General features: G+C 49.0%; 1 protein-coding gene across 2 annotated transcripts in view; it reads right to left on the bottom strand.

The window, feature by feature from the left end:
• Positions 1-24,186, bottom strand: part of DPYSL5 (dihydropyrimidinase like 5) — a 91,732-nt gene that overhangs the window by 9,260 nt on the left and 58,286 nt on the right. For both annotated transcript variants that reach the window (XM_036090182.2, XM_036090183.2), the window contains exons 3-11: positions 17,667-17,825; positions 15,030-15,209; positions 14,137-14,205; positions 12,575-12,619; positions 10,727-10,802; positions 9,580-9,736; positions 4,630-4,771; positions 3,300-3,442; positions 914-1,121 (exon numbers count right to left, since the gene is read on the bottom strand). In XM_036090182.2, coding sequence (XP_035946075.1) covers positions 914-1,121; positions 3,300-3,442; positions 4,630-4,771; positions 9,580-9,736; positions 10,727-10,802; positions 12,575-12,619; positions 14,137-14,205; positions 15,030-15,209; positions 17,667-17,825 — 1,179 coding nt within the window. The remainder of the gene's footprint in view (positions 1-913; positions 1,122-3,299; positions 3,443-4,629; positions 4,772-9,579; positions 9,737-10,726; positions 10,803-12,574; positions 12,620-14,136; positions 14,206-15,029; positions 15,210-17,666; positions 17,826-24,186) is intronic.

The following is a 24,186-nucleotide window of genomic DNA, read 5'->3' as shown; positions in this document are numbered from 1 at the left end:
GCCATGATTCCAACCACGGCATCCCAGAGCCTAGGCAGGAGAGCTACTGGGCCCTCGGTCGTGCTAGAAGAATGCTCGCCCTATCTAGACAGAAGCCTTCGGAAGCCACACTAATGCTGCCTTAGGCCACAGGAAGGGGAGAGGAAACAGTATGATGCTTTCAGCTCTCAGGGTGTCAGAGCTGTTCTCTCCTGATGATTTGCGACCTCTGCCCAGAGGCCAGGCCTGCAGTCCCCAGCACCTGGCGATGTCAGCAAGAACTTGGGCCAGATTCTCCAGGCCAGCTCTCAAAGATAAGGCTGGACAATCAATCCCCAAGCAATGAAGGTACAGCCAGTCTTCCTTTGGGTAACTGTGTCTACTCGGAGGACAGAACCCCTGGGGATGAGGAGAAGCCCAAAACTTTAGTGAACAGGGTGCTTATGGAATCCAAGGACTGGGTGGGACCCCTGAGATATGAACTGTTCCAGACCTGGCCTGACCATTAGCAGTGCTGGGGGAGGGGGGGTCCAAACCTGGCAAATCCCACCCACCTTACTACAGTCACAAGGGAGGGGGAGGGTTCAGGGAAAGAGCAACTCCAGGGCAAATATGGTAACCCAGGCCAAGCCAGGAATTCCACTGGAGGATGGGCAAGAATCCTCCCAGAGACTAGATGTTGGGGACATCTGTGAGCAGCCTTTAGTATTCCCTTAGCTCCAGGGGAATTAGCGACTGTTCCCACTACGTTTTACTTTGTTATAGGTACCCCTTTCTGCTCTTTCAATTGTTCCTAAAGTGACCATTCCAGGCAATAGGATTCAGTGGGAGAAGAGAGTGAGACCATCTTTGAGATTTAATACAGTCATTATAGAATCCCCAACAGGGGGCCTCAACCTCTTCCCATACCCTTCTTCTCCATCCCTCATCTTACCTTTTCTCTCTGGACTAGCTTCTTGTAGACAGTGTCCGGGAAGGACCTCAGGGGGTAGAACTTGCCAGTGCCCTCAGCACACATGAAGACACCATTCTCGTACACGACTCGCCCCCGGCTGATGGTGACCAGCGGGACACCATGGCAGCGCATGTTCTCGTACAGGTTGAAGTCTCCTCCCTGCACCTGGGTGCTGGATGAAATGGTCCTGCGGGAGAAGCAGTGGTGGGATAGAAAGCTCTGAGAAGAGGTAAAGATGTCTCAGCTCAGTGGAATGGGGGGATGCTCAGTGGGATGGGGTGATGCTCAGTAGAATGGGGTGATGCTCAAAGTGGGAAGGGAGGATGCTCAGTGGGAAGGGGAAATGCTCAGTGGGAAGGGGTGATGTTCAGTGGGATGAGGAGATGTTCAGTAGGAAGGGGAGATGCTCAGTGGGATGGGGAGATGCTCAGTGGAATGGGGTGATGCTCAGTGGGAAGGGGTGATGCTCAGTTGGAAAGGGTGATGCTCAGTAGGAAGGGGGAATGCTCAGTAGGAAGGGGGATGCTCAGTGGGAAGGGGTGATGCTCAGTTGGAAAGGGTGATGCTCAGTAGGAAGGGGGGATGCTCAGTGGGATGGGGGGATGCTCAGTGGGAAGGAATGATCCCCCAAAGCTGGTTGTTGCAGGTTGAATTGTATTACCCCCCAAAATTATACACTGAAGTCCTCATCCCCAGTCTCTGAATGTGCCTACATTTAGAGATAGGGCTTTTAAAGAGCTAATTAAAGTAAAATGAGGTCATATGGGTGGACCCTAATCCAATCTGACTGATGTCTTTATAAGAAGAGGAAATTCAGACACCAGACATGGACACTCATAAAGGTAAGACCATATGAAGACAGAGGGGAAAGACAGCCATTTACAACCCAAGGGGAGAGGCCTCAGATGAAACCAACCCTCCTGAACCCTGTAGACACCTTGATCTTGGACTTCTAGCCTCCAGAACTGTGAGAAAATAAATTTCTGGTGTGTAAACTCCCCCAGTCTGAGGTAGGGTTAGGGCAGCCCCAGGAAATTAATCAACTGGGCTAAACTCTAGTGTTGTTTGTGTGTGTGTGTGGGCGGGGGGGCTTTTTTTTTTTTTTTAGATTTATTTATTTTTGAGAGAGAAAGAGAGAGGATGAGCAGAGGGGCAGAGGGAGAGGGAGAGAGAATCTCAAGCAGACTCCGTGCTGAGCATGGAGCCCGATGCGGGACTCAGACTCACGACCCTGAGATCACGACCTGAGCCGAAACCAAGTCCGACGTTTAACCAACTGCGCCAGCCAAGTGCCCCCAAACTCTAGGGGTTTTTCTGCCACTAGCGATCAATGACAGCCACACCTCTACAGCAGCAGGGACCAGCCCCAGGCATCAGGATGCAGAACACAGCTTCTTGAATGCTCCTACGGAGAAGACAGCGTGGGTATCCTGGCATCAGGGCGGGTGGTGGTACACAGTCCTGGCTTTCTTTTCAATTCAACTTTGTATTTTCAAAATTCCATTCAATGTTTGCCTATCTAGTCACTTCTAGCTTGTGCACCTGGAAAAGTGCCTGGGAAGAGTGGCACTTAAAAATCTGTTGAGTGATTGAATGAAATTTAATATGAAAAAACGGTTTCCATCTCCCCTGCCCAAATCTCTGAGTAAAAACCATGTTCTGCATCCTGTGGCATGGTGACTACTGAGACACTCCATATATTCACTCAGCTGGTGGCCATTAATGTTGCGGCTGTCGAGCGCTGTGCACTCAGGAGTTCCCAACACCCTCTAGGAGGGAAGCAGGGGGCGGGTGGGAGAGCCTGGAGTGTCAGGGTATCCGGCCGGTTCAACTGCTTCTTAGCTGTGTGATGTGGGGAGCCCTCTACTCTCTGGTCTTAGCTTCTTCAATAGGAAAACGGAAATGAAAACTCCAGCATGAGTGTTTCTTGGGGCTGCATGGAAATCAAATGCACTCACTGATGTGAAGCCGCTTTGAAATACTGTAAAGAGCTGTGCGCATGGAGATGCACTGTAGCGGGTTCAGGGTTGGTTAAGCATCTGACTCTTGATTTCGGCTCAGGCATGATCTCAGGGTTGTGAGATCGAGCCCTGTGTCGGGCTCTGCACTGCATGTGGAGCCTACTTAGGATTCTCTCTCTCCTTCTCCCTCTGCCCCTCCCCACTTGCTCTCTCTCTCTCTCTCTCAAAAAAAAGACTGTCTTGTTCATTGCTGCATTCCTAGTGCCCAGACCATGGCAGGTCCTCAGGGTCAGACTTCGCTATGCTAAACGCAGGGCAAAGACAATAAGCTTGTGGAGTTTTGTAATATAAGTTCCTTAAAACCCCATGTCCCTCTCATCCTGGAAGCCAGCAGCAGGCTTTACTTGGTGGCTTCTGGATCCCACACCACCACGTCGGCATCGGCTCCAGGGATGATGCGGCCTTTGCGGGGATACAGGTTGAGAATCTTTGCTGCATTGGAGCTGGTCACGGCCACAAAACGGTTCTCATCCATCTTTCCTCCAACCTGAAACATTGCAGGAGTGTCAAGTCAACCAAACCCTGCGTGTGCCTCAAACCCCTGGTCACCCTTGCCTCGGGCCTGTGGCCTTTTAGTTGGTCAGGTCAGTGGTGCCTAGAAGGACAATGACGTGGGCACCATGTCTAACAAGCCAACCTGGTTGGCTTGGTCCCCAGCCCTTGCTCACTCCTTACTCCTTCATCCAGCAACAATGGTGAGTGGGCCCTTTGCAAAAGGCTGTCTACCCAGTGGAAATCTACCTCCTGTTTGTACAACCAGCTCTTCTCATATGCTCACTACGGATGGGTCGGTAGCCTCCCTTCATCCACAAAGGGACATATATTCTGTTCTCTTCAAAAACATCTTCCTGCCTCACCCAGCAGGGAGAGAACCATGGACTCCCTTCAAGGGGGATTCCTCAGCCACTCCTGTGCCCCCCTGAGCTGGTGGCTTAGTCTTGAGGACTTCAGATCTCCTTAGGCTCATACTTTGACCAAAAATACTTATTCTTCATGGGGAGAACAGGTGGTATTCAAATGAAGTCCTAGTCCCTATCTTTTTTGAAAAGCAATTAGACAAAATATATAAAGAGCCTTAAAAATGTCCATATCCTTTGGCTCAGAAATCTGCTTCTAGAAATCTATCCTAAGGAAATAATTAGAAATGCTGACAGTACATATACTCATGAACAAAGAAATTCTCTGCAGCATTATTTGTAAGTGCAAAATTTTGAAACAGCTCAAAGTTCCAAACATCAGGGAAGGATGAACAAATGTGGTACTTCCATTGGAGGAAATGTTATTTAGCTAATCAAAAAGATGTTTTAAAAGAATTTTTACTGATATAGGCAAACACTCAAGATAGACTGTTATATGAAAAAAAAAGATGAACCCAGTTATTAAAATAACATGTAGCACATACATAGAACTAGAAAGAAATATATCAAAATATTAATCATTTAATTTCTCAGAATGGAATTATGGGGATTTTTCCCCCTAATACTTTTCTGTATTTTCCAAATTTCTGTAATAGGCCATACTACCTTTTTGTTTGTGGGGGCATGGGGGTGGGGGTTTGGGGTGGGGAAGACCTTTTTGGTTTTGTTTTTGAGTGAAACAAGGAGCCATTGATGCAGCCCTCCAAAGAGTGAAAACTTGCTAGGACTTGAGCAGGGAGGGGTCCCTGGAACATACCACTCCTCTCTCCCAGATGACGCTCATGCGGTCCTGCACACCACTCACTCCATGCGGGATCTTGGTGAAGTCCTCCTTGCCCATAGCTTTCTGCTTCGTAGTGAAAGGCCGGTGATCTGATGCCACAATGTTCAGAGTATCACTGGATAGAGAGAAGGATGTGACCGGTAAGGGAGGGAGGCCAGGGTCCCAGAGGGTGGGACAGATGCAGGAGAAAAGCCTTCCCTTGGGACCCAGGCAAAGCTGACCTCTGAAGTATGATCTCTAACAAGTTACCTTTTTTTTTTTATAAGATTTTATTTATTTGACAGAGAGAGAGAGAGACAGTGAGAGAGGGAACAGAAACAGGGGGGGTGGGAGAGGGAGAAGCAGGCTTCCCGAGGAGCAGGGAGCCTGATGCGGGGCTCGATCCCAGGACCCTGGGATCATGACCTGAGCCGAAGGCAGATGCTTAATGACTGAGCCACCCAGGCGCCCCTCTAACAAGTTACTTAATCTGTGTGAACCTCAGTTGACTCATATGCAGAATGGGAATACGGGCTGAGTGTGACACCACCTGTCAACGTCACAGGAGACACTGATAAGAGCCTTTGGGACGTTGACTTTTAAGAGTGAAGATCGCGGCCAGAGAAAGACTGAACTTAGCATTTTGCTCGTGTGAGGTGGTTGCACTGCCACATGCCCAGATACCAACTTCCTCTCATCTCCTTCCTCAACCCCCACCAGTTCCCGCTGGCGACAAGCATGTGCTGGGCAAAACATTCACAGGTTCAGTGTTAAGCTTTGCTAAATAACTTGCAGCTGGAGCTTTCTTGGATGTGGGGGCTCCAATGGTGCAGAATTGGGGAAAGGAGGTACAAGACGGAAGAGAAGTCTGCCTTCATAACCCAGCCATGATGCGCAAGTCAACCAGTTCACCACGCCTGCCCTCCGTGAGCATCAGACGGTTACTGAGGCTGGCCTCCATGCAAGGCTGCGGGTGGCTATGGCGCGGTGGGGCTCTCCGGGGGTTCTGGGCTTGCTAGAAACTCAGGACGGTGAGAACATGTGCACGAGGCGGCAGACTGCCAAATGAGGGCAGCAGAGAGCCAGGCCACGTTCAGAGATCTCTGTAGGCCGAGGGCTCAGAGATGGTGTGGGGCGGAGGAGGAAGGGTGCCCACGTTGCCCAAGCTGGGGCAACCTCAGGAAGAAACACTGTTGGAGGGCAGGCAGGGTCCAGGCTGGAGCATGGGGGTCATGTGGGAGAGGGGGACAACTGCTGGGACCGCACAGCAGGAGCCCTGAGAATCTAATTTGTAGGAGGCGAAAAAGCCTTGGGAGTGCCCGTGGGCTGTGATGGCTGCTCGAGTCAGAAGGGGAAACTGGGAGAAGGCATTCACTGGCTTGGTGACCATATTTGTAAGGCCCTCAGATGATTTGGGGTCAGGCTGCATGTTGGGCTGTCTCTAGCGGGGGCCTGGCAGGGCTCATCAGTCACAGCTGTTGCCAAATGACTAATGTCCTTGGCCAGATCCACAGTGAGATGACTTGTTCTTCCTGAGGCATGGGCTGGTGTCTTCCTTAGCCAAAGCTGCTGCTCTGGACCTTCTCAGAGACTGCGGGAGGGACTCTCCACACAGCAGACGGTTTGTTCTAGGGTGTCTCAGGGCTGCCCACGTTCCCTGGGCCTGCCGAACCCAACAGAGTTTCACCTTCTTCTCAGGGGTCTTCCAGACGCCCAGGCAGGGATCAGATGAGAAGAGGTGCCTGTCAGAGTCACCAGCGGAGGGTTAGGGACCTCAACTCCCATTCTTCAACCAGGTCTTACTGAGCACCCACCTTCAAAAAAGATTCCCACACAAGTAGGTGCCCTTGGGGCAAGTGTGAATAATGTGGTCACATTCCAGAAGGTTTCTTTTTTTTTTTTTAAAGATTTCTTATTTATTTATTTGAGAGAGAGCGAGAACATGAGCAGGGGTTGGGGGAGGAGCCGCAGAAGGAGAGGGAGGATGATGCAGGGCTGTAACCCAGGACCCTGGGATCATGACCTGAGCCGAAGGCAGATGCTTAACTGAGCCACCCAGGTGCCCCCTCCAAAGGGGCTTTTGAGGTCACCTAGTGCTGCCCTGAATCTAGGAGATAGGACACACCAACCATACTCTGAAGTTTCAGGGGCTCCTGAGTGGCTCAGTCGTTAGGCGTCTGCCTTCGGCTTGGGTCCTGATCCCAGGGTCCTGGGATCGAACCCTGCATCGGGCTCCTTGTTCAGCTGGGAGTCTGCTTCTCCCTCTCCCACTCCCTCTGCTTATGTTCCCTCTCTCACTGTGCCTCTCTCTGTCAAATAAATAAAATCTTTAAAAAAAGAAAAAAACAAACTTTCAAACATGACTGGCTTTGTGAAGTCCTTTAAAATTTTACATATTCAAATGAAAAAACTTCTGGCCCCTTTAAGAAATCAGATTTTACACAGAGAATGAACTGATGGTTGCCAGAAGGGAGGGGGGTGGCGGGAGGGGCACAATGCATGAAGGGTAGGGGCGGTATGGGCTTCCAGTTCTGGAATGAGTAAGTCACCAGGAAGGAAGGCCCAGCACGGGACACCTAGTCAGTGGTGCTGTGATGGTGGGGTGCATGGTGACAGGTCATAGCTACACTGTGAGCCCAGCGGAAGCCCCAGAGCTGTCGGATCACTGCTGTACTCCCGAAACTAATGTCGCATCCTGTGTCAACTGTACTTCAGTAAAAAAAGGAAAAAGAAATTAGCTTTTAAATAAAAGATAAATCCTCCCATCCACAGATTATGCTTTTTACACTGACATATAAGAAATCATATCCTAAAGTAGATCACGATGAAGCAGCACAGATTCTCTTATAGGAATATGATCATTGGTGTCTGGGTTTTCAATCAGGTATTTTGTATAATATCATTTATCACCAACAGTGCGCCCTAAAGACAAAAAGAAAGTAACCATAAATTCCTGTCAATCATGAGAATGTTAAAACAATGCTCCAAATTCTATAAAATTGCACATTTTTATAATATGCACTGATTTAAAAAGGGATTGAAACTATTCTCATAATAGTTCACATGAAATTACAATTCGACTTCAGCGAATTTATTTACATAATTTAGATTAAAAATAGGCTAGACATAAAAACTTAAATTATTCAATTAATAATACTCTTTTTCCCCCAGCCTAGCTGAATTTGGGTGGGTGGGGGCACTTACCACCTTTCTGTTCTTTCAGTTAAATTGCCTGTGGCAAGCAGGTATTTCAAAAGATTCTTTGACCTTGGAACTGAGCCCAAAGTATTACAGTGGGCTCATGATACATGTTTGTTTTTGTTGTGTTGATAATGATGAAAAGGAGGCTGGTTTTTCCCAATGAAAAGCTTTTTTTTTTTTTTTTTTTTTTTTAAAGTAGGCTCTATGGGCTTGAACTCACGACTTTGAGATCAAGAGTCTGATGCTTAACTGACTGAACCACCCAGGCGCCCCTGAAAAGCATCTTTAAAAGTAAGAGCTGATCTGGCATTTCTCCTCTCAGCCGTCTTCAGTCAGGGCTGGCCACTTCCCTCAATTGTCCCCACCATCACCCTAGAAGAGAAGAGGCCTATCACCACCCCCAGGTGTATAAAAGCAGAGGACAGGCAGGGAGACTGAGGTGTTGTAGAATGGAGAGTCCTGTTGTCTTTCCTTCCTCCTTCTTTTCATGGTTTGAGTGGGCTTCCCTACTCTCTCTCCTAGCAGTCAAGGAGGGCACATTTCAACAGGTTCACCCACAGAGAGCAGAGGTGATCGCAGTGGGCCTTTGCCTGGGAGGTGGGTTGGTGGACCTGCCCCGAGCCTCTGGGTGAGGAGAGCCATTGGGATGGGGACAGCCTGCCCTCCCACTGTGGAGAGTGGCAAAGCTGGGTGAGCTTTTGCTGGGCCCCAGACACTGCAGAAGGTGGCCAGGCTTGAGCTGCCTTCCAGGGTCCTTGTTTGCAGGGACACCGCTAGCTCTGGAAGCTAGGAAGATGCAGGAGGAAGAGGTCAAGCTGGACCCCATCTCCCAGAGCAGGGGATTATGTGAGGGAGGCACAAGAGAGCCCACACTGGGCATGTGCCCTGCCCAGAGAGGGCCCCAAAGGCCAGCCACTTTCTGCCCGAGAAGCAGGAGTACAGGCTGGTGCTTGGGTGTGGAGAAGAATCCCCCAGCCCAGAACTGGGCGTGGGGAAGGGAGGAGATGGACATTTAAACTAGACTGGACGTTAGTAACCAAAAGGGAGAGAAAGCAATGGATTCTACCCAAAATGTTACTAAAGGAAAGAAAGAAGCTGCAAACAAAAGCTTTTCATGTTTGTTTCCCTCTGAATTCAACCTGTTGGTTAAACTTTTGCCTTTAGATTTGGATCACATGGGAAAAAGTAGTGTTAGAAAAAAAGAAGCTGGAGAAAAGGAGATCTGGAAGGGGAGGATGAGGGGAAAGAGGGAGAGAGGGCAGAAGGCAGAGGGAAAAGAGGAAAGAAAGGAGGGAGACACATGTGGGGAGATACATTGTTGCAAAACAATGAGAGCAGGGAGAGGTGAAGAACAAAGAGACAGAAAGGCCCACATACATTCTAGGACACATCAGAGGCCACATCCCACAGCCCTGCAGTGGTCTTCAGCGTAAAAAGCAATGTCCCTTGAAATTCTGAATCACCACTGTTCACGCTTTTCTATAGGCTGCTCTCGCCTCTTACACTTCAGAAGCTCTCACTCCAAATCGAGTGGTCAGGGAAGCCCCATAGGATGGCAGTTATCTCACGGGCCCTGGAGAGGGTCACCAGGGCCAAGTCATCCCACGGGCACATGAAATTAACTCTAGGTCAGATTTGGGGCCGCTAGGACATCACGGTGAAGATGCGTAAATTCCCAGGAAGGCGCCTATCATGAGTTAATGCTGTGCTCTGGGGCCACAGTGTTCGGCTGAAGCGCCTTACTTGGCCAGCAGGCTCATGAGGTAGGTTGAGGTGTTGGTGTCCAGTCTCAGCGGAGGCACCGTGACGTAGGCGGCCGCGTGGGACCAGTCCTGGTGGTAGTAGTGTAAGCCGGTCAGCGTGGCATGCGCCGTGGTGGTCTCGGCCAGAACGACCTTCCCTGCAAGGAGAGAGGTCAGACCATGAGTAGGAAGCCAACCGACCTGAGAGACCATTGGTCTGAATGGTCCTCGGTGAAGGAGCTGAAGTCAGAGAGGAAGGGACTTGCCCGAGCTCACGAGGGTGTTTGAGAGCACAGCTGGGTTCAAGGCCAGAGTGCTGCATCTCGCCAGGCTGGCTCCAGGCAAGAAGAACAGAAGGGCAGGGGCGCCGAGGAGGGGCAGCGCCGCACTTGGAGGAGCACGGCTTGGCTGGAGCTCAGGGGCCACGGGGCGCTGCTGGGAGGAAGGAGGGGCAATAGCGCAGGTGAGACAGGCCAGGGGCTCCCAGGAGGGGAGAGGCGGGAGGGGGCGGGAGGGGGCGGGATCTCGCAGGCCATCCTGCCAGAAGGCTGGGAGCCCTTGCTCTGATTTATAGCCCCAGGTCTGTGATCGTGCCTTGGTTTCTCCTGTTAGCAGGCCCTCGCTGGCACCCTGAGCCGGCTGAGACCACAAGCACAGATAAAAACCTCCAGGCGCTGCCGGGTGCTCGGCAATAGCAGAAACACAGGCGCCCCGGGGCTCGTACTCAGGGTGCTGGGGGCGGGGGGGGGTTGTGAGGGAAGTTGGGCTCAGATGCTGTTATTCCTCCAGGGACTTCCAAAGCATCCCCTGAAATGTCCATTGGAACTGGTCCAGGATTTTATGTCGGTTACCAAGGCAACCGCTAGTAAAACCCAAGAGGCCAAAAAGATAGCAATTAATGAGTTGCCTGAAAACTTGGAAAATTTGACCAGACCCAGGAGAGGTGACAGACACTTCCGTAAAGCTGTTAGGCAGACAGATGTGCAGAGGAAAACAGTGGTTCTAACTCACTGGACCCAGGCTAGAGCAGAGTGCTCCTAAGGGTGACAGGAGAGAACAGGGCATACACTGGGCCCCTGGGCTGGCGGGCCCCGTAGGGCTGCAATCCCACCCCACATGCCCATGTCCATTCCAGCCCCAGGACTCACCTTGCATCTTAGCAGCTGCGATAACCTCACCGGCCGAGATGCTGGACACGTTGACCAGGTAGATCGGGCAGTGGGTCTAAATAAGGAAACCCAGCGGGAAGGAGAGCGCATCAACGCCATGAACCTGCCAAGCACGAGCACAGCCCCAGCCAAACCAATGCGGCCGCAGCACCTCCCCCTGTATCTCTCAGCCCCACTCTCAGGGGGAGGGTCTTCCACCGGGAATGCGGGGCTGGCGGCCAGAGCACGGACTGCGTGAAGCAGGGAGGAGGCAGGCAGCACCCAGCCCCAGAGTCAGTGGGAATGTCAGGGCAAGAGGTCAGCCGAAATCAAGATGATTTATAACTTAAAACAAGGGACTGTTTTCTGTTCACGGGTGTGAGGACCTAGAGACAGTCGTGGATTATACTCCGTATCTAAAATGACAAAGCCTGCTGTATGAGGGCTGCTTTATCAGTAGACAGAATGCACCCTGGACAAGAAACAAAATACAGGAGGTTCAGGGTTCAGAGTCCATGTCAGACAGGACTGGTCTTGCAAATGGACACCTGGATTGTAGTATCGATGAGCTTCTCCTCTGCTGAGCTGGACGACAAAGGTCCATGTCTTCGCTTCTCTGGGCATATGTTTGAGCTAAAAAATAGGAAGCTGGACTTGTGTTGTTCAGATCTGTCCTTACTCTGGGGTAAGTTTCCATCAGGGAGTAATTGATATCATAACTCTCATTACGCCAGTAAAACAATGTCCCTGTCCATTGTAAATTGCTAACGGGAAACTTTTCCCAAATGTTATTCTGATGCCTTCTCTGCTTATCAAAATGAGAGGACAGAGAGCTTAGGAACTGGCCCGACAGGTCATATGCTTGGCACAACTTTACTGTCTGATTCTGAGATCTGCTGGACCTCCAACCTCTGTGTTTTCCCTGGTGTTCCTAACACCACCCCTCAGGCTTACACCCTTGGAGGGAGTCCGTGTCTTTCCAGAGGAGAGGTTCTGGAGCATTAGTGCCCACTAGAATCAGGGGTGGGCTATTGAAAACAGATGGCTGGGCATCATGCCCCGTTTCTGACTCAATAGGTCTGCATGGGCCCGAGAATCTGCATTTCTAAACTCCCAACAAATGCTGATGCTGCCGGTCCAGTTACCACACTTAGAAAACCAGTGTTCTAGACGCGACGGTTCAGATTCTCTGAGCAAATTGAACTCTTTACTGATCATTTAGAAGGAGAAATAACCTTGGTCTAGGGCTCTGCTGTTTATTAACTGCCATTCCTGTTCTGCCCCCTTTGAGACTCACAACCATCCCGTGAGAAGTGATATTACCACTCCAATTTTAGGTAACAAAATAGTATAGCAGAGTGGTTGAGTGACTTGCATACACCTGAGAGCTTGTATTTGGTAAAGGCCTCACATCCCTTCCTCGGTTCCCATCACCACACTGCATTTGCACCCCCAGATCCTGAGCGATACCAAGGAAAACTTCTAAGTGGTCCAGAGGTGGAGGTTTAAGCAAACATCTACCGAATTCCTCTACAGGAAGCAGAGTTCAGTTGCAGGGAGGTTCTGTGGCCCCTGAACCCACCTGCCTCCCATGGGAGCCATTTCCACCTGAGCAGTGAAGCCAGACTCAGCAAGCTCAAGGGGGTGGAATAGAGAGCTGGCAGGAAGGACCTAGGCACCAGGTCTGTGGGAATAACAACATTTACCCAGCCAACGGTTCTGGGTTCCTGCGAGTCAGGCATGGTGCTGGCAGCCAGGGCAGAATGGGACTCCGCCGTGTAGACTGAAGAGTCTGGCTTCTGATCCCAGAGTCAAGAATGGGTTGAGGGCAAGTTGGGGTCTACTTACCCTGTTTGCAATGGTGATAACTCGGTGAGTGGCTTCAGCTTCCAACTGTTAGAAACAAAGTACCGGAAGAAAACAAGCTTCACCATCTCTCCCAAGCAAGCCCACATCTGCTCAAGAGCCCACTTTGTAGAAAGTTCTGGAATATCCAACACAGAGCTGGAAGGGTCCACTGTACCCACAGGGGCTGCATCCCAAGAGCACCAAGCTCCAACCACTCTGCTCCCCCTGAGGCAATCGGAGAACTTAGCACCAGGCATATCCTCGCTGGATGCTACTCAGGCCTTAAGTAAAAGGCAACAAAACAAAAGCAAACGGAAACCTAGATTCCCATCTCTCCGTGTTTTCTGGTGTCTTCTCTCCACAGCCACCTCAGCACGGTAGCAAAGGAACGAGGCTCACTAATACCAAACTGGAAATTAACCCAGACCAGGGTTTCTGAACCTTGGCACTGTGGACGTTCTGAGTCAGGTAATTCTTCATGGTGGGGGCTGTCTGGGTACCGTAGGATCCAGAAGCAGCATCCCTCACCTCTACCCACTAGAGGCCAGCAGTGCCACCCCCAGGTGGGAGAACCGAAAACATTGCTAGGTGTTGCCAAAGGTCCTCCGGAGAGCAAAATCTCCCCTGGCGTGGAGCCTTTAACCACTAGACCATGACAGTGATGACTCATGCTATTAATATCCTACAGTCAAAGCCTTGCTCTTGCCCTCCTATAACTGAGCGAAGCCCAGTCCTGTGCTCACCCGCCCACTCCCGTTCTCACAGACACCCAGGGCCTTGTCTGTCTGATGGCAGCGCCCTCACATCCTGTCTCTGGCTCCTCGTCCCTCAGGGACATGCAGCCACCACCCTGCACTGAAGGCTTTGAAGAAATGGAAAATAGCTTTTTCCTCACGAATGGTGGAGGATGTCTGAATAGGGTCATAGGACAAGAAGTCCAATGTGGTCCCTCCGGAGAATTCTCCAGCAGGGGGGGGACTATCGGGGATGTGTGTGGACGCCCTGCAGCACTGAGCAAGGATAAAACCACAGGTTAGAAGGACGGCAGGGCTTTTCATTACCAGCGCCGTGGGTCATGGGGTAGTAAGGGGCAGAGAGCACGGACATGGGTGTGCCTCTGGTTTCTGGTGGGAAGGGTCCAAAGTTTTCCTCGGGTGCTCAAAGGGATGTCATTCAGAAAACGCTGAATCACTGGCTTATAGTCTAGAATTTCTTCTAACACCTGAAGGCCCTTTCACTCTGTCTCCCCCCCACCCCCCCGCCCCCCATTCAATTTTGGGGAAAGCAATTCCCGCTGTCCTCACGTTGTCTCCCTCGGATCCCTGAAATCAGAATCAAATCGGGTGGGTCTGGTTTCCCCCATACAGTCTTTCCCAAAGAAGCTTAAGGCCATGTCAACCTCAGCAGGGAGGAGGGTGTTCTCCGAAAAGCTTCAGATGAGAATTTCACCCATGGAGAAAACGATAATACACAACTTATATTTACTGATGTCTCTTCTATCCTAAAGATTCTATGAATCCATAGGAAAGAAGCTGACAAGAGGCACAGAAAGTTTTCCTCACCTCCTCTGGGCGGCTGATCTCGATTCCTTCTGGGCCTGTGATACCCAAATCTAGCGCCTCCTTGGCACCCTGAATAAAAGACAGAAAACTGAGAGAACCATACAGATACAAGAAAATCAGAAACCCCAGGGACACTAAAATATGCCGGACGTAGCCCATTCCAATAGGCTTGCTACTTTTCTCACTTCTGTAGTATTCATCTTCCAAAGAGGGCAGAATCAGTACAGGGCTCCCTTGCAGTAAGTCTCTCTTGAGTTTCACTTCATAAGGATTGAACATATTTTTTCCTCTTAAAATTACAGTTCTGTAATTAGCCAACAGGCTTGGGACATCCAAGACAATTGGTCTGAAAGTCAGAATTGCCCCCACTGAAAGTCTAGTCAAATCTCTAGCTTCCAGCAACACCTAGATTAACCCTTCCGAAGTACCCTATTTCATTTCCAGGCGTGAAAAGGGGCTCATCTACCAGTGAGGAGATTGTTAATAATATCTCAGCTCTTCTGGGGGTTGGGCGGGGGGTAACAGGAAAGCAGAGAGCTGACTCTGATTTATCCTGATGCCAAATCTCATTAAAAATATTTTTAGAGGTGCTCCAAATTCTTTTGCTATAATGGAATTTAAATATCCTATCATTAGAACTAAGACATCATTATCTAAGATTCAGATACCATTCTGGACTGTAAAGAGATTTTTGTTTCATAGACAGTAGAAAAGTTTGGATTTTCTGACTAAGATTTGTCATTTGGGGTGTCAACATCTCACACTTTCTTTTATAACTTATTTTCTCTGAACAAAATTGTGGGATGGGTGATGGGGGGGTCAGGAATCCCCCTAAGAACTGTTTGTATTGGCGCCCCAGCCTCCCCCCTTCCCAATATTCTCTATTGCCTTGCCTCGGCCACGAGCTCCCCATTCTCAGCATGGACTCGGGGGATCGCTCCAATGTCCTTGCAAGCGTGTAACACTTGGTACAGCTCACTGTCCCGAAGCATGTACAAGTCTTTGTAGGTCATGAACATCTGGAACGAGTTGACACCCTTCTCCCTTACCAGTGTCTCCATTTCTGCTTTCACCTGGAGAGCAAAATGCAAAGGCAATGCCTCGTGAGTACAGATGTTCAAGAGGCGGGCTGGCGGATGCTGGCCCAGGATGGAGGGGATGTGGGCCAGTCGGCGGAGTGACTGTATGACCACCCGCCACCTCGCAGTATCTCATTTTCCTCCCACAGGCAGCTGTATGGTTACATGAGCAAATGGACGCAGAACTACTTGGTAAGTTGTCAGGAGTGACACAAATATAGCCTATATTGTTACTGTACAGGCACGTTTCTGCTATCCCAGAGGTTTGTCCTGTGTTTCTGACTCCAAGGCAGCCTTCTTGGTGAATGCACTAACAGCTTTTACTCCCACGGCTTGTGCCCCCTGCCCCCATAATGGAAGTGGCATTACAAAGAAGGCACAATAATGCTAAAAATCCAGAGGCTGGGGGCGCCTGGATGGCTCAGTCAGTGGAGCATGCAACTCTTGATCTTGGGGTTGTGGGTTCGAGCCCCAGGTTGGGCATGAAGATTACCTAAAAATAAAATCTAAAAAAAAAAAAAAAAAATCCTGAGACCCTGGGAAAAATCTAATTTAGGAATATGAATAAAGCTATGTGAATAAGAAGATTCATTCCAACATTATTAGGATGTAAATTGGAAACTGGGATGAGAAAATGGAAGCAACATTGGTCTGACAATAGGAAAATAACTTGAAGTTTATCTCCATGAAGACCATGCAGCGAAATAAAAAATGCTCCCACTTAAGTGAAAGAGTTACTATGTAAAAAGCACCTGTGAAAAACAGACTGGAAGGAAATAAGCTAAAACAATAGTGGTTGTGTTGGGGGGTGACCAGATGATGGGCTTCTTTTCTGTTTCTAAAACCTATAGTTAGAAAGAAATTTTTTGATAATAACAAAAAAGAATCTGAAATTCTAGAGGCATGGAAGTCCCCACAACCTCCGGGGACCTAGGGATGGCTGGCCTGGCCTCAGTGTGGCTGAGAATCGGAATGGACGCTCTATTCCAGGCCAACTCGACGGGGAGGGAATAGAGAAGCTTGGGGTAGGGTCGTCCACCCAGGAGGCTGTCCAAATAAACAAAACCCCCACTTGTGGTAGGGGCTGGCTGACATTCAGGGTGGTCTGCGCCTTTTCCCAATACCAGGAGGGAGGTCTTCATGGTGTGAGGCTTGGGGGGCTCTGAGGCCTTTCCTAAGGACCAGGTCGGAAATAACGGAGGAGACTGGGTGAGCCCCACACTCACAGCTAAAACCCAAGGGCAGAAGTACACGAGGCTTTTAATTACCATCTGAGAAGGGAGTCAGGCCCTTCAGGCCAGGTTCCACAGCTGAAGGATTTTGTAAAATGTCTTAATGCTTGTTTTTTTTTTTTTAAAGATTTTATTTATTTATCTGACAGAGAGACACAGCGAGAGAGGGAATACAAGCAGGGGGAGTGGGAGAGGGAGAAGCAGGCTCTCTGCTGAGCAGGCAGCCCGATGTGGGGCTCGATCCCAAGACCCTGGGATCATGACCCGAGCCGAAGGCAGACGCTTAATGACTGAGCCACCCAGGCGCCCCTTGTTTTGTTTTTTTAAAGTAGACTCCATGACCAATGTGGAGTTTGAACTCACGGCCTTGAGATCAAGAGCCGCATGCTCTACCAACGGAGCCAGCCCGGCGGCTCAGTGCTCGTTTCTTTTTATGATTCTAGGGCACCCACACAAGAACCGGCACATGGTGATTAATACAGAATTGAGGAAAGAACGAACACCCAGCCTGCTTCCCTGGGGTAATAAGCAGTAAAACTCCAGAAATGAAGCAAAATCTAAACGCCTGTTTATCTGTTTTTAGGAGGAGCCAGGAGGTGGGAATCGGGGCGTGGCCCTGGGGCCTGGGGCAGTGGGAGGACAGGAAAGCCAGAAGTGAAGGCCACAAAGGCTGAAGTGAGAAATGGCTCCGTGGGAGGCAGCCTCAGCCATGTGCCAGGAGCAGCCTCCAGGCTCTCAGAGTGGGGGCTGGGCCCCCAGAGGGAAGAAGGGGCCCTGTCCATTTGTTCCAGGCAGCACTGAGCCAGGATAGCACCCTCTGTTCTGTTCTGAGCCCTCAGGGCCATGCTGTCCCGTCCAGCATGAAAACGACACGACCCTTGGAGCCTGACTCTTGCCCACTACTCAGCAGCAGCCCCCTTAGGCGCCGCTGCCATCGAGAGATGCTGCTGTGAGCTGAGCAAGGATTCAGAGCTCCCTACACCTCTGTCTTAGGCCTTCTGCGTCTGATGGAAAACTGGCCCTTTAAATCAAGAACAAGCCTTCTCACCCCCTTGTGGAATCCTGTGTTTTTTTTTCTTTTGGCATTTGGGGGGGCTAGGATGGTGGGGGGGTCCCACACCTGTGGGAGAGCACCCCAACCTAGCCGGCTCCGACCAGACTGCCCCTCTGCCTCAGAGAGCTTTCATTCTTCTTTTGGGATTCCAGCCAGCACTGTTACCTTGGGTGCCCACCAGGTGATCCCCACGTGCAGGGCGTAGTCACAGCAGACCTTGGGGTCGGCCAGACCCCGGCACTTCTCGTAGGCGTCCACCAGGGAGGTCTCCTTATCAGGCAGGACGTGGCCGATGACCATGGTGGTTCCTCCGACTAGCGCCGCCTGCAGGGACAGGAAGAGCAGTCTTGTCACATCCCTTCCCACACCGGAGTCGCCGATGCAGGGAGACACGGGGGGCCAACCACAGACCCTATCAAGCAAGAGGCTGTGAGTCCCCAGTGCAGCAACGCTTGGGAAACTGTAAGGAGCTGGACATGCAGGACCCAGTGTGTAACCTTCACCCCCACTGTGGATCCAGCACACAAACCTGCTTCTTCCTTGTCTCGGGGTGTGGCTTGGTGCTTTGGAAAAACCACTTCGTGTGTTACTGGAGCCTGAGGCCAGCCTCTCCTTCCCAAAGAGCAGACTGCCCCCACCCCCAATGATTCTGGCCAACTGGAGTACGTAGATGACGCAACCAAATGCTCAATGTAATGTGTCTATTTATAATATTTATTTAGTCACCCAGACGTATTTAAATCCTAACGAAGCAAATGTTAATTTGGATATACCATTTTGTTTTATTCTCTCGTATTTCATGAAACAATTTTATTTACTTATTTAAAATATTTTTTATTTATTTGATAGAGAGCACAAGCTTCGGGGAGGGGCAGAGGGAGAAGCAGGCTCCCCACTGAGCAGGGAGCCCGATGCGGGGCTTGATCCCAGGACTCCCAGGACCCCGGGATCATGACCTGAGCTGAAGGCAGACACTTAACCGACTGAGCCACCCAGGCGCCCCTTCATGAAACAATTTTATTCAAAGTTTTCATATGCACCTTCCACATGGGGGTTTTTGTCTTCAGTTTTTCCAAGCACATTAAGTTCATTTCCATTTATCTTGTTTGAGATAGAGCACTTTTTAGGTCCCTGTATGATTTATCAATGAAAAATTATCCTATTCACAATCTCCACAAGATACCACTTCAAGAGAAATCTTTAAAAAGCCTACTTGTAATAAAAAAAAAAAAGCATACCTCCAGGAATAATTACCAAATCTGTATTAAAGATCCACCTCCCCCACACATACTTTTTTTTAAACCAGTTTGGTTGGGTGACCTGCACAAGCTTCCAGAACTAGCATTGACTAAAGGCTGTTCCAGGCTAATGTGTTGTTCCCAAACAAAACTTCATCAAAACAGAATAATTAAGAGAGGGCTCCACTACTCTGTGAGTGCTCTGATAGAAGTTGACTCTCTTTTTCCAATGAGTAAAAGTTTGGACAAAACCTGTCCTTCAACTTGGGCCAAAATTTGAGTCCCCACTCGCCACCTCCCAGCTGGATAACCTCAGCCACATTATTTAACCTGTCTGACATGCTTTACCTATAATAGCTACTATAATAGCTACTTAACCTCTCTAAGCTTTACCTAAATTAGCTTCCTTGCTGGATAGCTGGGAAAGTCAAGTGAAACATCTCGAATAAAATGGACGGAGTGAAGTCTGTCCTAATGTGTGTTTAATTATCCAGACTTTGGCTGTTTATCTCCGTTTTCTGTAAGGGAGAAAAACAGGACAATGAAATTGTCTTGATGATTTCATGCTCCTCTAGTCAGTCAAATCCTTGATCACAAATCAGAAATATTGCTGGGGAATGGGGAACTGAAAAAAAATTCAGTTCTGTGGCCAAACAACAATTAAAATGAAAACTCTTGCAACACAGATTTTCCACGCTGACCCTGACTTGGCCAGGGAGAAAACTCTCCATGTTGTCAAGATGTCAGGGGTCCCACTTCTTGCATGGCTTAAAACAACCAACAGAGGGCGGTAGTTCTGCGGTACACAAAGGGGGAACCGGGATGGGGGTGAGGGGGCAGGGAAATGAGAGAAGGGGAAGAGCAGCAGATTGTAGCTTTACTAGTTGGCTTCTATTTGTGATCCGGCTGGATCTGCCAGGCTGATTCATCCTTGCAGCAGGTGGTTGTACTCTATCCTGCCCTGAAATGCATTTCTTGCCTTTACATGTGGACATGGGGTGTGTCGGATATTGGGAATTTATACACTAAATTGTTTTATTTATTTTATACACTTGTTTTATTGGTTCTAGATTGTTTTCCTTTGCACTCCCCTCAGTATGTGTGGCCTTGGATAGAAAAAGGGGGACCTGGAAACAGCACAGTATGATAAGAGAGCCAAGACTTTTCTTAAGATCTGTGGGTCCCAGAGCAAGAGTAGAAAAGGAGGTCCATGTGATGAATCTCTAAAATGGTTAAAAGTTACAGATCAATCTGTTACACAGAATACATTCTATCCTCCTACTACTCTGACAAGTATATGGCTGAGAAGGCCAGGCCTGAATTTAGAACTCTTGGGAGTCCTTGTAGCTCTGAGCTACATTGCAGGGGATGTTGGCCTTCAGCCTTTGCACCTGCCCCCAGCTCACACCCCTGACCCTGGGGTTCATCCTGCAGCCTGCGGGTCTAAGATCTGCTCACTCCCTGCAAAATGCTGCCCTTGGACCCAGGCGTGCACACACTGGTAGTCTGGCCCCCAAGAGGACGGATTCAAGCTTGCATAGGTCCTGGAAGTGCTCAGGACCGTTCGTTAGGGAATTCCAGGGATCCTGAGTCTAGAAGAGGACAATGGGCTCTGGGCAGACATGGCCCCTCTTGCCTGAGTCTAAGGACAGTAACTGAAGAGTTCTGGTAGGTGTCCCAGGACGGTGGTGCTGACTTTCCCACTTACTGGCTGAAATCCCACTTACTGTGTGCCCGCTCTGCACCTCACCTCCTGGGGGCCCAGAGATGATCTAGTGGCAATGGATGTGAGAGCACCTGCAAGCTGGGAAGGGGCACATAAATATCTGGAATAATTATTTCTGCTATAACCTCCGGCCTCAAAACAAGAGTTTAACAGGATCAGCAAATACTCCCCCAGCTGCAGGCTCAGGAATCCAGACCAGATGCTGGATGTACAAGGATGTTCGAGCACTTGTTTCCTGTCAGGCAAGATATACAGAGCTGGCTTTGAAAATATGTACAGTTCCAACCCACGGGACGAATGCCGACAAGCTCTGTCTTCCTGGGAGTGTGATATCACAGATGTGACAGACCTTTTTACTGTCATCCCACACAAAACAGCCTTTAGAAATCAACAGAGAGCACGACCCAATCCTGTTCCTGAGGCTTTCAAAGGGATTATGTTTACGAACACGGGGCTGTGTGACTGCTGAACGTTCCTGGTTTTATGCAAAAATGGTGTTGGTTGAGCAAGCTGTGGACGATGTTTAATGGAAGTCAACAGAAATGATGTTCATGGAGTCTAAGTCATAACATGGAAAAAGGGTGATACTATAATGAGCGAAAAAGGCAGAATTCAATATGTGTACCCAAGATGCTGAGAAGTATGTTTAAACACACAGGCACCCACACAAGGAAAAACATAGGAGGAAATAGACCAAAACATTAACAAGGACTGTTTTGAGTGATGAGAGTCTGAGTTATTTATTTTTTTCTAGTTTTCTGAAATCTATTTAATAGACTACATTACTTTATTTATAATATCCTTTTTAAACATAAATTTAGAGGAGGCTAAATATTTAACATTTAGTGAACCATGTGAGGCGCCTGGGTGGCTCAGTCGGTTAGGCGTCTGACTCTTGGTTTCAGCTCAGGTCATGATCTCAGGGTCCTGGGATCAAGCCCCATGGGGCTTCCCGCTCAGCAGGGAGTCTGCTTCAGATTCTCTCTCTTCTTCTCCCGCTGCCCCTCCCCGCTCCCCCCATCCCACGTACTTGCACTCTCTCTCTCAAATAAATAAATCCTTAAAAAAATTTAGTTAACCATGCTTATGTGTTCAAAATACTTTCTTTTAAAGTTATGAAACAATTCAAACATACAGTAAAAGTATAGAAAATAGGGGTGCCTGGGTGGCTCAGTCGTTAAGCGTCTGCCTTCGGCTCAGGTCATGATCCTGGGGTCCTGGGATCGAGCCCCGCATCGGGCTCCCTGCTCAGCGGGGAGCCTGCTTCTCCTTCTCCCACTCCCCCTGCTTGTGTTCCTGCTGTCGCTGTGTCTCTCTCTGTCAAATAAAGTCTTTAAAAAAAAAAAGTATAGAAAATAATACAACACATAGGCATGAGCCCACCACTAGTCAAACATAACAGATTTAATACTTTCTGCTGTTTTTTTAAAAAACATTAAAGAAAATGGAATACAAGCAATCCAAACAAAGCCCTCCATCCTGTTCTCCATCCCTCTCCCCTGAGGTTGATATAAATTGCTCCCATCTATGTTCTTATGCTTTGACTATGTTTGTTTTGTGAATTTAAAAAATTTACACAAATGGTATTGGATTGTCCATACCTTTTTGCAACTTGCTTTTTAAAAAAACTCAACATCTTTTTTTTTTTTTTTAAGATTTTATTTATTTATTTGACAGACAGGGAGAGAGGGAACACAAGCAGGGGGAGTGGGAGAGGGAGAAGCAGGCTTCCCGCTGAGCAGAGAGCCCCCCGTGGGGCTCGACCCCAGGACCCTGAGATCATGACCTGTGCCGAAGGCAGACGCCTAACGACTGAGCCAGCCAGGCGCCCCAAAACTCAACATCTTTAAGATCTATTTCATTCACTTTAATTAACTGTATGAATACTCCTCCACGTAGATACTCAATTCCGAGTTCATGGACGTTTACCACCACACATGGTGCGTGAGTATTCCCGCTCACACACGAACAGTCCCCACGTTCAGGGTATAGGGTAACCAGGAGGCGGCTGTGTAGCTTCGCGGCGCATGCGCACTTCCAATTTTACCGGCCTGGCCCAGGGAACAGCCAGCCGATTTACCGGGTTCTCCCGGAGCCTCGTGGCTGACCACAGCTGCCCATTTACCAACACAGGTCCTTAAGTTTTTACCTAAACTGCTGTCCAGCCAAGCACCCCCCACTGAGTATGTGGCATTTGTTTTTATTGTGAATGTGGGACTTCACATCTCTCACTATTAAGTTAATATGGATATTGGGACCATTTGTTTAACCAACAGACTCAGCATCGTGATACACATTTGGCAGGAGATGAAACATAACTTGAGTATTTCAAAGGGTTACTGTTATTTGTTTTTGACATTTGTGATATTCTGCTGGGTAAATCTGGAATTACTTGACGTTCAGTAATGCTCACCTCCATTTGTTTCCTAATAAAACCCAATATACTTAATGGTAATCCATTTTATGACCCACTTTCCAGGCACACACTTGGCCAGAACTTGTACTGAAACTCAACTTAAACCTGATAGAAAGCTCGCCTTTATGCTTCAGAAGTTCATCAGATTTTTATCTTCCAATTCCACACCACTTCCTGCCCCGCAACCCTTCTCCCAAAGAAGAAGCTTGTTCCAAGGCTGAACCAATAGGTCAAGGCACAAACTTTGTGCTCTGCTGTTGAGAAGGCAGTTGGGCCAGAGCTAATCCGAGGGGTTTTTCACTGGGGAAGGGGGAGGGGCTTCCTGGAGTGTATAGAACGCTCTATACTTCGCATAGAAAAGGGGATTTGTTTTCGGGGAGGTGACTGGAATCAGAAAAGCAGGATCTGCTTTTGCCTAGACCTATAGATCAAGGGCAACTCAGTCTTTAAAGAGGGACTGCTCCAGCATGGAGAGTCAAATAAGTATTTGGATGTGTTTTGTTGACTAGTGAACACGATGCAAACATTTCTACATTGACTGAAGCAGCTGAAAAAGGCAGCACTGGTTCAGCTAGATCTGTCTCTCATGGAAGTGCTGAACCAGTTCTTTTTCTTTGCACATTAAAATGATCTTCTATCTTTTATTCACAATCTCCCAAAGTACAAGAGAAAAAAAATCACTAGCTCGGTGGTTTCTCTCTTGCTCTGAGTAACTTCCTTCACCATCAGGGATCTGTCAGCTGCTTATGGGCCCTCTGGAAAGCCAGCACTTAAGCACCACCATGTCTTGAGAAGCTCTCCAAAAGAAGGACCTGAGCATTTCATCAAGTGAGATGACACATGCATGGTGCTTAGAACCATGCCTGGCACTCAGTCCGTATCTTTCGTGGCCTGAGGGGTCCCACTGTGCCTTGCATGTAGAGAGGCTCTCTGCTTGGTATTTAATGTTTTGCTGTCATCATCTTAAAATTCTTCATAATTTTTGAACAAGGAGTACCACATTTGTATTAGCTACACTTGCCTGATCGAGGGTGATCCGGCTCTTACAGGTTTACACTGAGCTTCACCAACTCAGCCAGCTCACATTGGGGGGCTCGGGACACCGACTCTTTCTCTGACAATTCCCTTCCAGGCCTCTAGAGTACTGACCACTGCTCCAGTCTCTTTTGCAGTTGCCCCCACCCCTTTCTATCAAATGCCTCTTTTCTCTGAAAAAACAAAACCAAAACCAAAAAACCCCCTAGCTTTTCTGCAGGGCATCCGATTGATGTGTGATCAGTTCCCTGGGGCTACCCTTTCTGTCCC

This window comes from Halichoerus grypus, chromosome 10, assembly GCF_964656455.1.
Source record: "Halichoerus grypus chromosome 10, mHalGry1.hap1.1, whole genome shotgun sequence".
NCBI lineage: Eukaryota > Metazoa > Chordata > Mammalia > Carnivora > Phocidae > Halichoerus > Halichoerus grypus.
Note: the sequence above shows the minus strand (reverse complement) of the source record. Positions and strands in the feature narration are given on the sequence as shown.